At 47.4% G+C, this 12,643-nt stretch overlaps 1 protein-coding gene across 1 annotated transcript; it reads left to right on the plus strand.

Moving 5' to 3' along the window:
* Window positions 1-5,203: 5,203 nt before the first annotated feature.
* On the plus strand, window positions 5,204-6,642 carry ZG16 (zymogen granule protein 16). Its single transcript, XM_006896529.1, has 3 exons — window positions 5,204-5,258; window positions 5,438-5,570; window positions 6,327-6,642. The coding sequence occupies exons 1-3, from the start codon at window positions 5,204-5,206 to the stop codon at window positions 6,640-6,642; spliced, it is 504 nt and encodes a 167-aa protein (XP_006896591.1).
* Window positions 6,643-12,643: the final 6,001 nt, after the last annotated feature.

Genomic DNA, 12,643 nt, shown 5'->3' on the forward strand with positions numbered 1-12,643 from the left:
TTTTTCTTTTTTTTTTAAACTTGGCCTTTTAATGTTGTATGTGGTTTTTTTAGTTTTGCTCCACATTTCTCCACTTCACTCAGGATCTTCCGCTGTGATCCTTTGAATAAAAACAGTCCATGGCAGTAGCTGGGCATCATTTAATTCTTCAGGGCTCAGGATCATGGAATTGAGGTCCATAAATCCTTTGGACTTTTGCTTTTCTTTTATCTTCTTTGTTTTGGGCAGAGAGAAACCAATATGCATCTTCAATGGCTGCTTGCAAGCTTTTAAGACCCCCATCACTACTGTAGAACACTGTCTTTGTGAACCATGTTATGCTTGTTGACTCTGATGTCCCCTAAGACTCAAGGCCCCTGAACCAGTAACTCATTCCATCAGGGTGTTTGGTTATGATTAAGGAATTTACATAGCATTGCCCCTGTTGACTCTCTATATGGATGTGTTCACAGCATACACTAATAAGAATGTAAAAATATAATCTGCCCAGCCTATATGTTGTCATAGGTGTAGTCCTTGTCAAATGTCCCTATCTGTTTGTCTTGTCAACCTGCATGTCTGCTGTTGGCTGTATTTGTTGTCTACTTCTCTGTGTCTCCCTGATCCCAGGCTCGATGGACTAGAGAACATTGCTGTTAGGTACCCTTGAATCAGAACCATCTCAGAGCTTGGCCCTCCAGTGGATTTCCTGAGAAGTAAATCACACAGGAGTAGTTTGCCCATCTTTCTCCCACAGAACCATTGGTGGACTTGATCCATGTACCTTTGGGTTACCAATGTAGCTCCTTATCACCAGAGCTCCCTCCTCATGCCTGGGACAAACAGAGAGAACTGCCTAAGACTTTGCCGACCCACCTGAAGAAACACATTTCCTGTACTCCAAGAGGAGGCTGAGGCTTTGCTGTGGGGACCCCAGGAACCAGTCCCAGGCAATGGAGGGGGCTCTGGGTCTTCCCCTGGGGTGGGTAAGAGGGATGAGCCTGTGGTAAATGTGGGGACCCTCCACCCTGAGGGCTCTAGCTGTACCATGTCTGGAAATATGAAGCCATTTTCCCAAAGTGTCGCTCCCACACCTCTCTTTGACACTCTGTGCTTGGGCACAGACTTCATGACATATGACGTATTTCTATAATACAAAATAAAGCAACATGCTGCCACTGAGTCCAATCCAATTTATAGAGATGCTCCCCTGGGACAGAGTGAAACTGCCTCAAAGCATTTTTGGGGCTGTACATCTCAACATCAAGAAAACAAAGGTCTTCACCACAGGATCAATAGTTAACATTATGGTCTATGGAGGAAAGACTGAAGCAGCCAGTGAGTTCCTCTTGCTTGGATCAACAATCAACACCTTGGTACCAGCAGTCAGGAAATCAGGACGCATATTGGATTGGGCAAATCCACTGTCAGGGACCTCTCCAAATTGCTCAAGAACAATGAAGTCAGCTTGAAGACTAAAGTGTGCCTGATCCAGGCCATGGTCTCCTCAGTCACCGGCTATGCATCAGAGAGCTGGACAATGAATAAGGATGATAGAAGAAGAATGGATGCCTTTGAGTTGTAGTGCTAAACAGGAGTATGGACTCCCCAACACGCGTACAGTTATGTCTGTCTTAGAGAAAAGTACAAGAGTGTTCCTTCATGGTAAGAAGCTGTGCTGCAATCCCAAAGGCACATGGTTCAAATCCACCAGATGCTCCACTGGAAAAGGAGGGGCAACCTCCTCCTGCGCCAATTGGATCCAACTCAATGGGACACCAAAACACAAGGAAAAAGGAAAAAAGAGTGCTCCTTGAAGGAAAGATGGTGAAACTTCGTCTTTCGTGTTTTGGACACGTAGCTAGGTGAGGCTATTCCTTGAAAAGGGACATCGTGCTTGGTAAGTTGGAGGGTCGGTCAGTAAAGGAGCGTAAGACCCTCAACATGATGGATTGACATGGTGACTTCAGCAATGGTCTCCAGTGTGTCAGAGATGATGAGGATGGTACAGGAGAGGACAGGGTTCAGGTCAGCTGTTCATAGGGTCGCTACGAGCCACACTTGGCTCAACAGCACCTATCAACAACAACAACTCTTTCAGAAGCAGACTGCTGTGTCTTTCTCCCTCAGAATAACTCATGGGTTCAAACCATTCGTCTTTGTTTAACAAACAAGCACTTTAACTACTTTGCCATCAGGGGCTCTTATATTTGCCTGTGAGAAATAGGACAGACAGAAAACCATTCACACTCTAGTGTGAATCAGAAAGCACTTGGGAGACATGTAGAGGCAAAGGAGAGGCAGGCTGAAGAGAAAAGGAATGGGGATGGGGAAGGAATACAGAGACAAAACTTCAGGAAAAGATTCAGGGGGAAAAGAGGTAGAGAGAAACCCAAGACATACAAAACAAAATGTCTGGGATGAGGTAAATGAATGTCACCGGGACCTGAGGAGAAGTAAGGGGACGCAGGATGGGGCAGGAGGGGAGGGGACACAGTGGCAGCCTTTGTTATTGTCCTGCTTCACTCCCAGAATGCCACCACCCAGGAGCCCCACCCAGTTTCTGGCTCCTCAATGCCCTGTGTTATCTAGGATGGGTCCTTGACCACAGATGGTGAGCCTGTAAAGAGGTGGGGTACTCTAAATGTCAGCTACCATTTATTACTGAGATTAATCATGCTGGCATGGCCTTGTCCTGGGCTCCATCCTTCCCTTGACTTGGAAGGAGCTGGGGACTGAGAAGAGAAACAGCCCTGGGTGTCAGACAACAGGGCTCGTGGGTCTGTCTTGGGCACTTTAGATGAATCTGTCCTGGAAGAGAAGGGTCTACACTAACCGCTCACCAGCCCATCCACTCATTTTTTATTTTTATTGTGTTATTTTTACATGTACCATCAAATCAGATCTGACTGGTACAGGAGGAGATTGCCCCCTCCTTCTCCAGCAGAGCATCTGGTGGATTTGAACCGTGTACCTCTGGGATTGCAGTGCAGCGTCTTGGAACTAGACACCAGAGCTCCCTCTCATCCGCTCATTTATTCTGTCTAGTCTCAGGAAGAGTATGTCCTGGTAGCCCAGTGGGTAGGGAGTTGAGCTGTGAAACCAAAGGTGGGAGGTTGGAATCCATCAGCTGCTCTGAGGAAGAAAGAGGGACACTCTCCTCCTGTGCAATTTACAGCTTCTGAAACCCTGCTGGAGGGTCAGCTGTGAGTCGGTTCCACCCTGACGGCAGTGAGTTGAGTGGTTCTCAGGAATCAGTGTTCACCTGTAGCCCCAAGTCACCTGTCTCCAACAGGGAAGGTTTGAGAAGGGTTTGTCAGACTGAGGGTGGATAGGTGAATGGGTTGAGTGAGGGTATGGGTGGCAAAAAAAAAGTACAGCAAAAGGTCAAATCATGGCTGACTCCAAACAAAGGACATACGGGTGGGAGTGTTCACTATTCAATACTTGCAACTTTTCTAGATGTTTGAAACAGTGGCGTCCACTTCCTAAACAACATGCCTCTGGAAATGTTATGATAATCTACATTTCAAATGCTTGAGAGGGGACTGTTTATCCTGAAAGATGGAGACCTCCAGTGAGAACACCTGCTTTGCAAGAAGCCCTCAGATGGCAGGGAGGTCATTAGCCACATGGGTCAGCTCTGACTTGACAGCACAGAACAACAATTAACAGACCTTTGGGGTACTGAGTCCTCTGGGATTCTGATTCTACCCCTTCTGATTTCTAGGGCCCGGCCCAGAGCGGACCCCACCCTGCCATGTCCTCTGGAGGAGGACTGGGAGAAGGCGTCCCACACCCTCCCTACCTGACACCTGATCCTAAGAGATTTATCATGTTTGCTCAGGAGGTGAGGTTCACACGATAAAAAGCAGGTGGAGGGTTGGGGCTTACTATAAGAGATCTGGATGTTTCTGGGGGTTACCTTGCACCCGAAACTGCCAGGTGAGGCATGACCAAGGCCTGGGCTCAGTGAGTTATAGGGAGGCCTGGATCAGAGTTAGGGGGAGACTCAGTTCAGGGTGGGTGAAGAGGAAGAGTGGGTTGAGGGGTCGGGGGACGTGATCATCAGCTGAGTAGACTCCATGGAGTGGAACGTCCCCTTTGTTGTTCTTACGACGTACTGTCGAGTCGGAACAAACTCATAGCTGACCTGGTGGATTCTGAGGCTGTAAACCTCATGCAAGATTGTCAATCTTCCTCTCATGGAGCAGATGGTGGATTCGAATCGCTGGCCTTTGGGTTGGCAGCACGACTCTTTACTCCTAAGCCACCAGAGCTCTGGGTTTGCTTTTGGTGCAGAGATTTCTAGGTCTCAGCTGAAGAGCCAGGATCACCTGGTGTGCTCAGAGGAGTGGAAACTGTCAGATTTGAGTTTGGGGAGAAATAACTGTGGCAAATGACAGGTCTCTTCACCTGGTCCTGATTCCTTCTGCAACTTCTCAGTCTATACCCTCAGAACTGCTTAGACGCTGATATTGGCTCAGTCCCTTCTAAGACCACCTCTACTCCCCAGGTGACACAGAGCCAACTCCTAAATACTCTTTTTTTTCTTATTTGAGACCTAGGTGAAGTTGAAGATTTTAACGAGATGACCCAGAAGCCAGGCCAATCTTGGGGTGGACTTCTCTTCTGTTTTACTCAGTCAATTCAGTCATCTCTAAGCTTTGGTGATGTCCTTAGTTTCCTCTGCAGAAAACTCCTTTCCTGCTTTATGTCAGGAAGGAATGGAGCTTGTCACAGTCTATTCCAGACAGAAAGTTACTGCTCTTCTAACTGAAGAGGGAAATTGGTACTGCCAGAACAAAGAGGGTCTAAAAGACATAGACAGTGGTATCTGAGAACAGGAACAGGGCTATCGACAGCAGACTATCAATTTTTCCTAAACCCAAAATAAGATTTACTACCTTTAAGGAGCTCTCATGGTTTAGTGGTAAGGAATTGCAGTGGTAAGGAATTGCACTGCCAATGCAAAGGTAGGCAGTTCAAATCCACTAGCTGCACCATGGGAGGAAATGGGCAATCTCCCCCACCCCCTGCAATTTACTGTCTCTGAAAACCTGCTGGGTGCAGGGGTGTCAGCTTTTGACAGTATTCAATAATAAATTTCAGCTGAAGGATCAAAAAGTCTCCTAAATAAGAGGTCAGGGATACCCAGGTAAATAAAGTTGAAGGAAAAGGGCCAGTCTTAATTTTTCTCTCCTTTTTTCACTCCAGCCCCAGGATGTTGACCATCACGCTCTTAGCCCTTCTTTGTGCCTCAGTCTCTGCCAATGCCAGTAAGTGAGACACCAGCAGCCTTAGGCCCAGGGTCAATGGGAAGGCAGCCTCCTGCACTGGGGGTGGACCAGCCATTCAGAGGTTGGCCAGGGGTATGGGGGTGACTGGAACTGAGCTGTGGATGGAGAAACTGAGTTCTCAAGGTCGTTCTCCCCCCAACTCCTGCTCTTCTCTGCAGTTCAGGCTCGGTCTTCCTCCTACAATGGTGAGTATGGAGGCGGTGGAGGAGAGCGATTCTCCCATTCTGGCAACCAGCTGGACGGCCCCATCACTGCCCTTCGAGTCCGCGTCAACAGATACTATATTGTAGGGTAAGACTCTTCAGGCTGTGGTTTGAGGACTCTCTGGGGTCTTCTTACACTGAGGCGTTCTCAGTGTAAGACTTTGGGTCACACCCATCTGACTCTACAATTCAAAGGAGTAACAAGATATGGGGGGGAAGTTGTTAGAGTACTTAGCATAGACCTGCCGCAACTCCTCCATCCTCAACACACATGACCTTGAGCAAGGCACGTAGTCATAAACTCTCAGCAAGTTGCTTAATCAAGGCCCATCCGAAGTTTAGATTCTGTCAGACAGCTGCCATCTTGGCTTGATGTCTCCTGAGGAATCTCCGTTCTGTTCATATCGTTGACACACTCTGTCACCCAGAGCCAACCTGGGACCCCTCCTGACCCTGGATCTGCGTCCTGGGACAGCACACTCCTCTAAGTCCCCTCCCTCTTCCACATGACAGCTTTTCATATATTTTCAAAATGCCTTTGTTTCTGTTCAGTATTGGCAGGAGGGGAGTAGTGGGAGTTCGAATGTCAAAATGTTGACACAGACACCCTGTGTCTCTGTCAGGTGACTCTGCCCAAGTGGCTTTCCCTGTCTGAGCGCATTCGCTGCTTGTCAAAGTGAGGGGTGGCCTTTTCCTGTATGATCAGCCAGGGCACATGCAGCCCTCATGCTCTGTGGGGCCGCCAGGAGACCTGTCACCCCCTGTCACCCATCCGAAGCCAAGGTGTCCTGCGTTCCGATCACCCTTCTCAGCATCTCCCTCTTCTTCCTCACCCTGCCCCCAGCCTCCAGGTGCGCTACGGCAAGGTGTGGAGCGACTATGTGGGTGGCTCCTCGGGGGACCTGGAGGAGATCTTCCTGCACCCTGGGGAGTCGGTGATCCAGGTGTCCGGCAAGTACAAGTACTACCTGAGGAAGCTGGTCTTCGTAACTGACAAGGGCCGCTACCTGCCCTTCGGCAAAGACACAGGCACAAGTTTCAACGCGGTTCCCCTGTACCCCAACACCGTGCTGCGCTTTATCAGCGGTCGGTCTGGCTCCCTCATCAACGCCATCGGCCTCCACTGGGACGTCTACCCCAGTGACTGCAGCAGCTGCTGAGCCCAGACCATGCGTGCTGGGGGGGGGCGGGGCATCCCCTGACCACCAACTCCCATCGGGACGCCTCAATAAAAGAACATGGCTGAAGCTGGGGTGTGTGGGTGTGTGGGTGTGTGTGTGAGAGAGAGTGTGTGTGTGTGAGAGAGTATGTGAGAGTGTGTGTGTGTGTGTGTGTGTGTGTGAGAGAGAGAGAGAGAGAGAGTGTGTGTGTGTCTGCAGCTGGGATCTGCTGTGGCTCTGAAGCTGGGGTGTGTGTGGGTGTGTGAGAGAGAGAGTGTGTGAGAGTGTGTGTGTGTGAGAGAGAGAGTGTGTCTGCAGCTGGGATCTGCTGTGGCTCTGAAGCTGGTGTGTGTGTGTGTGTGTGTGTGTGTGTGTGTGTGTGCATGTCTGCAACCGGCATCTGCTGTGGCGCCGCGTTTGGAAACGTGAATATCTTTATCTGGCTGGTTGTTGGGTGCTAATCTGAGGATGACGAGGAGGAGGAGGAGGGAGAGAGGTGGTATGTGAGAATTCTGGACTTGTACTGATATTTCCTCAAGAGAAGAGGAGCTATCTGGCTTGTGGGAACTTTTTCAAGGGTAGCTCTGGAGAGGTTTCGCCTGGTGAGGGGCAGGCCTGGTTGTGACTGTTATAGGAATCCCAGATGTCCCACTCCCAAGCCCTCCTCCAGGGTGGCCTTCCCCTGAGAAAGCGCTCCTCTGCCCAAAGGCTGTCACTTACTCTGCTGATCTTAATTCAACTCCTACATATGATAAGTTTACCCTTTGTTCTTTCCCAGAGCTCCTAAAATTTAACCTGAGTGTGTGCCTGAGAGCTCTGCCCGGTTCCTCAGTTCTCTCACCTTTGCCCAAAAGCTCCACGCCCCTATCTTAGGTCTCTGTGAACTGGAATTCATGCCTTAAGCCACCGCCTACACGACAGCCCTCTATTCTGCCAACATCAGCCTCAAAAAAAGGACATTTTGAAAGATTTCCCTCAAGAGTTGGTTCGAGTTTTTAGGTGTTGGAATAGATTTAACTGTTCTGGTGGCCTAGTAGCAAGAAGCTGCGCTGCAATCCAAAAGACTGCGATTCAAGGCCACCAGCTGCTCCAACAGAGGATAGGCCATCTCCTCCCATGTGATTAACTGCCTCTGAAAACCCTCCAGAGGGTGAGCTCTGGGTCGATTCCGACTCTATGGTTAACAACATGTTTGTTGTCAAGGGCCGTCAAGTCATCTCCAACCCATAGCGACCCGTGAACCTCGCCCCATCCTGCCCCTCTTCACCATGTCCAATATGCTCAAGCCCACTGTAGCGGTCGCTATGTCACTTCATCTTGTTGGGAGTCTTTGTCACTTTCTCTTACCCTCCCCCTTTCCCAGCAGGATGTCTTTTTCCAACGACTGGCCCCTCCAGACAAAATGCCCAAAGTTTGTTAGACGAAGTGTCACTGTCCTTGCCTCTAATTCTCGGGAAACTTCTGACAGGTTTTCCTAGGGGAAAGGCTACATTCACTGCGCCCTATGGATTTATTCAGGTCAGAATCACATTCTTTCCAGTTCAACAGAGAACAGTTCCAGGCATATGGCTTTATAAAGTGCTAATACCCCAAAAACCCAAATTCATGGCTGCTGTTGTTGGTTCTAGTTTCAGAGACAGTAAACCACTTGGGAGGAGATTGCCCATCTTTCTCCCATGGAGCAGCTGTCAGATTCGAACCACGTGCCTTCGAGATTGCAGTGCAGCTTCTTACCACTAGGCCACCAGAGCTCCATAATGCATGGCTACCCTGTCTTTATGACAATTCGTCAACCTCTACCAATTCTGTAGAACGGAATCATTACATCATGTAAACTTTTAATTCATACACTATTCAAATAACTCTTTTAAAACATGCAATTTGGTGGTTTTAGCATATTTAGCCCTGTCGTTGCTGTTGTTAGGACTGTTGAGTCAAGTACAACTCATAGTGACCCCATGGACCCCCTGTCCCAACCTATGCCCTCCTCATCTCTGACACACCTGAGCCCACTGCTGCAGTCACTATGTTAATCCATCTGATCAAGACTCTCTAAATATTTTCATCACCACATACCCACTGCGTCCTTCTCCATCCTTTGCCCCCCACCACTGGTGACTGCTGGTCTCCTGTCCTTGCCTGTTTAGGGTACTTCATACCACATGGCCTTTTGGTCTGACTTTTTCCATTTAGTAGAGATGCTTTCAAAGGCCATTCATGCTTCACATCTGATCTCACTGTACCAACAGATCAGATGTCTGGTCAACAGGAGGGTCGTTTCTAAACCAGCTGCTGTGGCAAAAGGCATCTATGTGGTAGAATTCTTGGCTTTGGGCTAGTCCACATCGTAAGTTCTCCCAGAAGATTTTGTTTGAAGAACACTCTTTCTTACATGAAAGAAAAACATTTTTAAATAGTTGAATTAAACTAATCGCACATTTATCAAACATTCTTTGCTGGGAATATAAAGATTGAAACCTTGGTTATTCTAACATTTTATTGGTGCTCTCCAAGGGTCTCTTTCACAGGATGCTTTGAGAACATCAAAACTGTTCTTGAGTCATTCCTCAAAGCAAGCCTACAGGACAGAAGAAAACTGCCTCCTAGGGCTTCCAAGGGTACAGATTGTCTCATTTCTCTATCACACAGCAGCTGGTAGGTTTGAACTACTGACCTTTCAGTTAGCAACCCAGCTCTTTAATGCTCTGTGCAATCAGGTTTCATTTAAGAAAGCACAAATGAGAGTCACTAATTTCCTCTACAGTCATGTCTTAGTTATCTTGTTGTTGTTGTTAGGTGGCATCAAGTCAACTGTGACTCACAGTCACCCTATGAACAACAGACCTCAACCTGGCCCTATCCTGCATATCCTAACAGTCTCATGATTTCTATCATGCTCAAGCCCGTTCTGGTAGCCACTGTATGTCCTGATGATGACTGATAACATCATCCTTGCTTCTAAGGAGTGTTGTGGTTGTACTTTGAGATAGATTTGTTTGTTCTTTTGGAAGTCCACAGTGCATTCAGTGCTCTTCACACCGCAATTTAAAGGCATGGATTCTTTCAGCACTCCCACTGTGTTTTAAAGGATTGATGAAGAATGCATCACACTGTATACCATTAGAATGGGAATCCCAGAACACTTGTGCTCATGTGAAGCAAGGAAACACTGCATGGTTCAAAATTGGGAAAGGAGTGGGTCAGGGATGCATCCCGCCTCCATACCTTTTCAGTCTGTATGTGGAACAGATCATTTGGGAGGCTGGGCCTTATGAGGAGGACTGTGGCATCAGGATTGGAGGAAAACTCAACAACCTGCGTTATGCAGATGACACTACCCTGCTTGCTGAAACTGAGCAGGACCTGAAGTGCTTGCTGCAGAAGGTCAATTTGAAGCCTCGCATTGAGAAGGAAAAGATTCTCATCACTGGGCCAATTGGCAGCACCACGATAGATGGAGAGGAGATTGAGGTTGTTAACAATTTCAGCTTGCTTGGCTCCACAATCAACACTTCTGGCACCAGCAGTCAGGAAATAAAAGACAAATTGCATTGGGGAACATTCCTGACAGGTACCTCTCCAAAAGGCCAGAGAGTAATGATGTCAGTCTAGAGACTAAGGTGCACCTGATCCATGCCATGGTCTTTGCAATTATTTGCTATGCATCAGAGAGTTGGATAATGACTAAGGATGACAGATGAAGAGTTGTGGTGCTGGAGAAGAGTCTTGAACATACCATGGACAACCAGAAGAACAAACAAGTCTGTCTTGAAGAGGGTGAAATCAAGTTTCTCCTTGGAGGCAAAGATTTTAAAGCTCCTACTTACATACTTTGGGCCTATTGCCAGGGGTGACCAGTCCTTGGAGGACATGATGCTCAGAAGGGTGGAAGGACAATGCAGGGGAGGAAGACTCTGGATGAGATAATTGACACAGTAACTGGAGTAATGAGGGTAGGAGATGTGCTGGAGTCAGTGAGATTGGCTCAGGACAGGGCAGGGTTCAGAGCTATTATATGTAGAGTCACTATGTGTCATAGGCGATTTGATGGCACATAACAACAACAATACCAGTACTGTCTCATCAGTACAACAAAGAGAGCTTGTTACCAAATTGGATTACAACCACAGTGCAGGGATTAGAATTTACAACACCTCCTTTTGTAGGACACAGTTCAATCTGCAAGCAAGCCCTCAAAACAGTGAGGCTTTCTGACTGAGTTCTTAGGGTTAGTTTGTAACCCTTGTGTAAATAGGAAGGTAAAATAAGTTGTTGTTTGTTGTTGTGAACTGTCAAGTCAGAACCGACCCATAGCTGACCCTTGGGTGGGTTTTCAGAGGCAATAAAACTACATAGGAGGAGCTTGCCCATCATTCTCCCATGGAGTGGCTGGCTGGTGGATTTGAATCATGTGCAGGGCAGCTTCTTGCCCCACTAGGCAACCAAAGCTCCCTAGAAGTTGGTTTGGGTTTGTTTGGGGTTTTTTTGGGGGGGGATGAATGTATTAAAAGTATTTTTAAAATGTACCAAGAGTATTCCAGAGAGCATGTAATAAAGTTCTTGCACAGACTGCTCTCAGGAAATATGTCATAAGAATCACTTGTTTAAAAAAAAATTACTTACACAAATTATGCTGTCAATGCAAAGGTATGTGGTTCCAAACTACCAGCTGCTCCAAACAAAAAAGATGGGGAATCAATGTGAAATTTACTGCCTCTGAAAATGTCCTGGAAGATCACTTATGGGTTGGTTCTGACTCAACAGTACACAACAATTCCACATATTTGCCTATTTTAAGTAACTTTTCCAGGGCGCTCTGGTGGCCTAACCCATAGAGTGTCACACTACAAGCCAAAAGGCTGCATTTCTGGCAGTTCAAATCCACCAACTGCTCCACAGGATAAAGATGGGCAATTTCTTCTCATCACAATTAGAAACCTGATGGAGGAACAGGAAGCAACTAGTCAAGTGTTTGAGTTATGCATTCTTGAAACATAGTTTGCTTGGCTCCACAATCAACACTCTTGGTACCAGCAGCCAGGAAATCAAAAGATGAATTGCATTGGGAAAGTCTGCTGTGAGAGACCTCTCCAAAGTCCTAAAGAGTAACAATGTCAGTCTGGATACTAAGGGGCACCTGATCCAGGCCATGGCCTTCGAAATTATTTGCTATGCATCAGAAAACTGGACAATGACTAGGGTTAAGAGAAAGATAATTGATGCCTTTGAGCTGCAGTGCTGAAGAAGAGTGTTGAATATACCATGCATGGATTGCTAAGAGAACAAACAGGTTTGTCCTGGAGAGAGTGAAACCAGGCTGCTTCTTGAAGCAAGAATTCTGAAGCTTCTTTTGACATCCTTTGGGCATGTTACAAGGAGGAACTAGTCCTTGGAGAGGGAAATTATACTTGGGAGGGTGGAGAGACAGCGCAGGAGAGGAAGACCCTCGAGAAGATGGATTTGACTCAGTGATTGGAATAATGGGAGTATGTGTGTCAGAGACAATAATGTTGGTTCAGGATAGAGCAAGGTTCAGAGCTATTGTATATAGAGTCGCTTTTAGTCACAAGTGGCACTTGAGATGGTACTTAACAACAATACATATATATTTTTTGTTGTTATGTGACATCAAGTCACCTGTGACCCATGTTGTTGTTGTTATGTGCCATCGAGTTGTCTGTGACTCATAGCGACCCTATGCACAACAGCCCTAAACCCGGCTCTATCCTGTGCCAATCGCACTGCTTCAGACACACCCATTCCGATTACCCCAGTCACCGAATCAATCCATCTCATAGAGGGTCTTCCCCTCCTGCGCCATCCCTCCACCTTCCCAAGCATGATGTCCCTCTCCAAGGACCCGTCCCTCCTTGCAACATGCCCAAAGTATGTCAGACGAAGCCCCAGAATCCTTGCTTCCAAGGATTTGCTTGATTCCAAGGAGTTGCTTGGTTTAATCCTCTCCAGGATGAATCTGTTTGTTTTCTTGGCAGTCCATGGT

The sequence above is a fragment of the Elephantulus edwardii genome, unplaced genomic scaffold, assembly GCF_000299155.1.
Source record: "Elephantulus edwardii isolate Elephantulus edwardi_28Jun2011 unplaced genomic scaffold, EleEdw1.0 scaffold00186, whole genome shotgun sequence".
In the NCBI taxonomy this organism is placed as follows: Eukaryota; Metazoa; Chordata; class Mammalia; order Macroscelidea; family Macroscelididae; genus Elephantulus; species Elephantulus edwardii.

Excerpts from the sequence above, each read along its gene's own strand:
- ZG16 (XM_006896529.1), top strand. The coding sequence starts at position 5,204 with ATGTTGACCATCACGCTCTTAGCCCTTCTTTGTGCCTCAGTCTCTGCC. Across the intron at positions 5,259-5,437 it reads CTCAGTCTCTGCCAATGCCA|TTCAGGCTCGGTCTTCCTCC; the intron begins GTAAGTGAGACA and ends TCTTCTCTGCAG. Across the intron at positions 5,571-6,326 it reads AACAGATACTATATTGTAGG|CCTCCAGGTGCGCTACGGCA; the intron begins GTAAGACTCTTC and ends CCCTGCCCCCAG.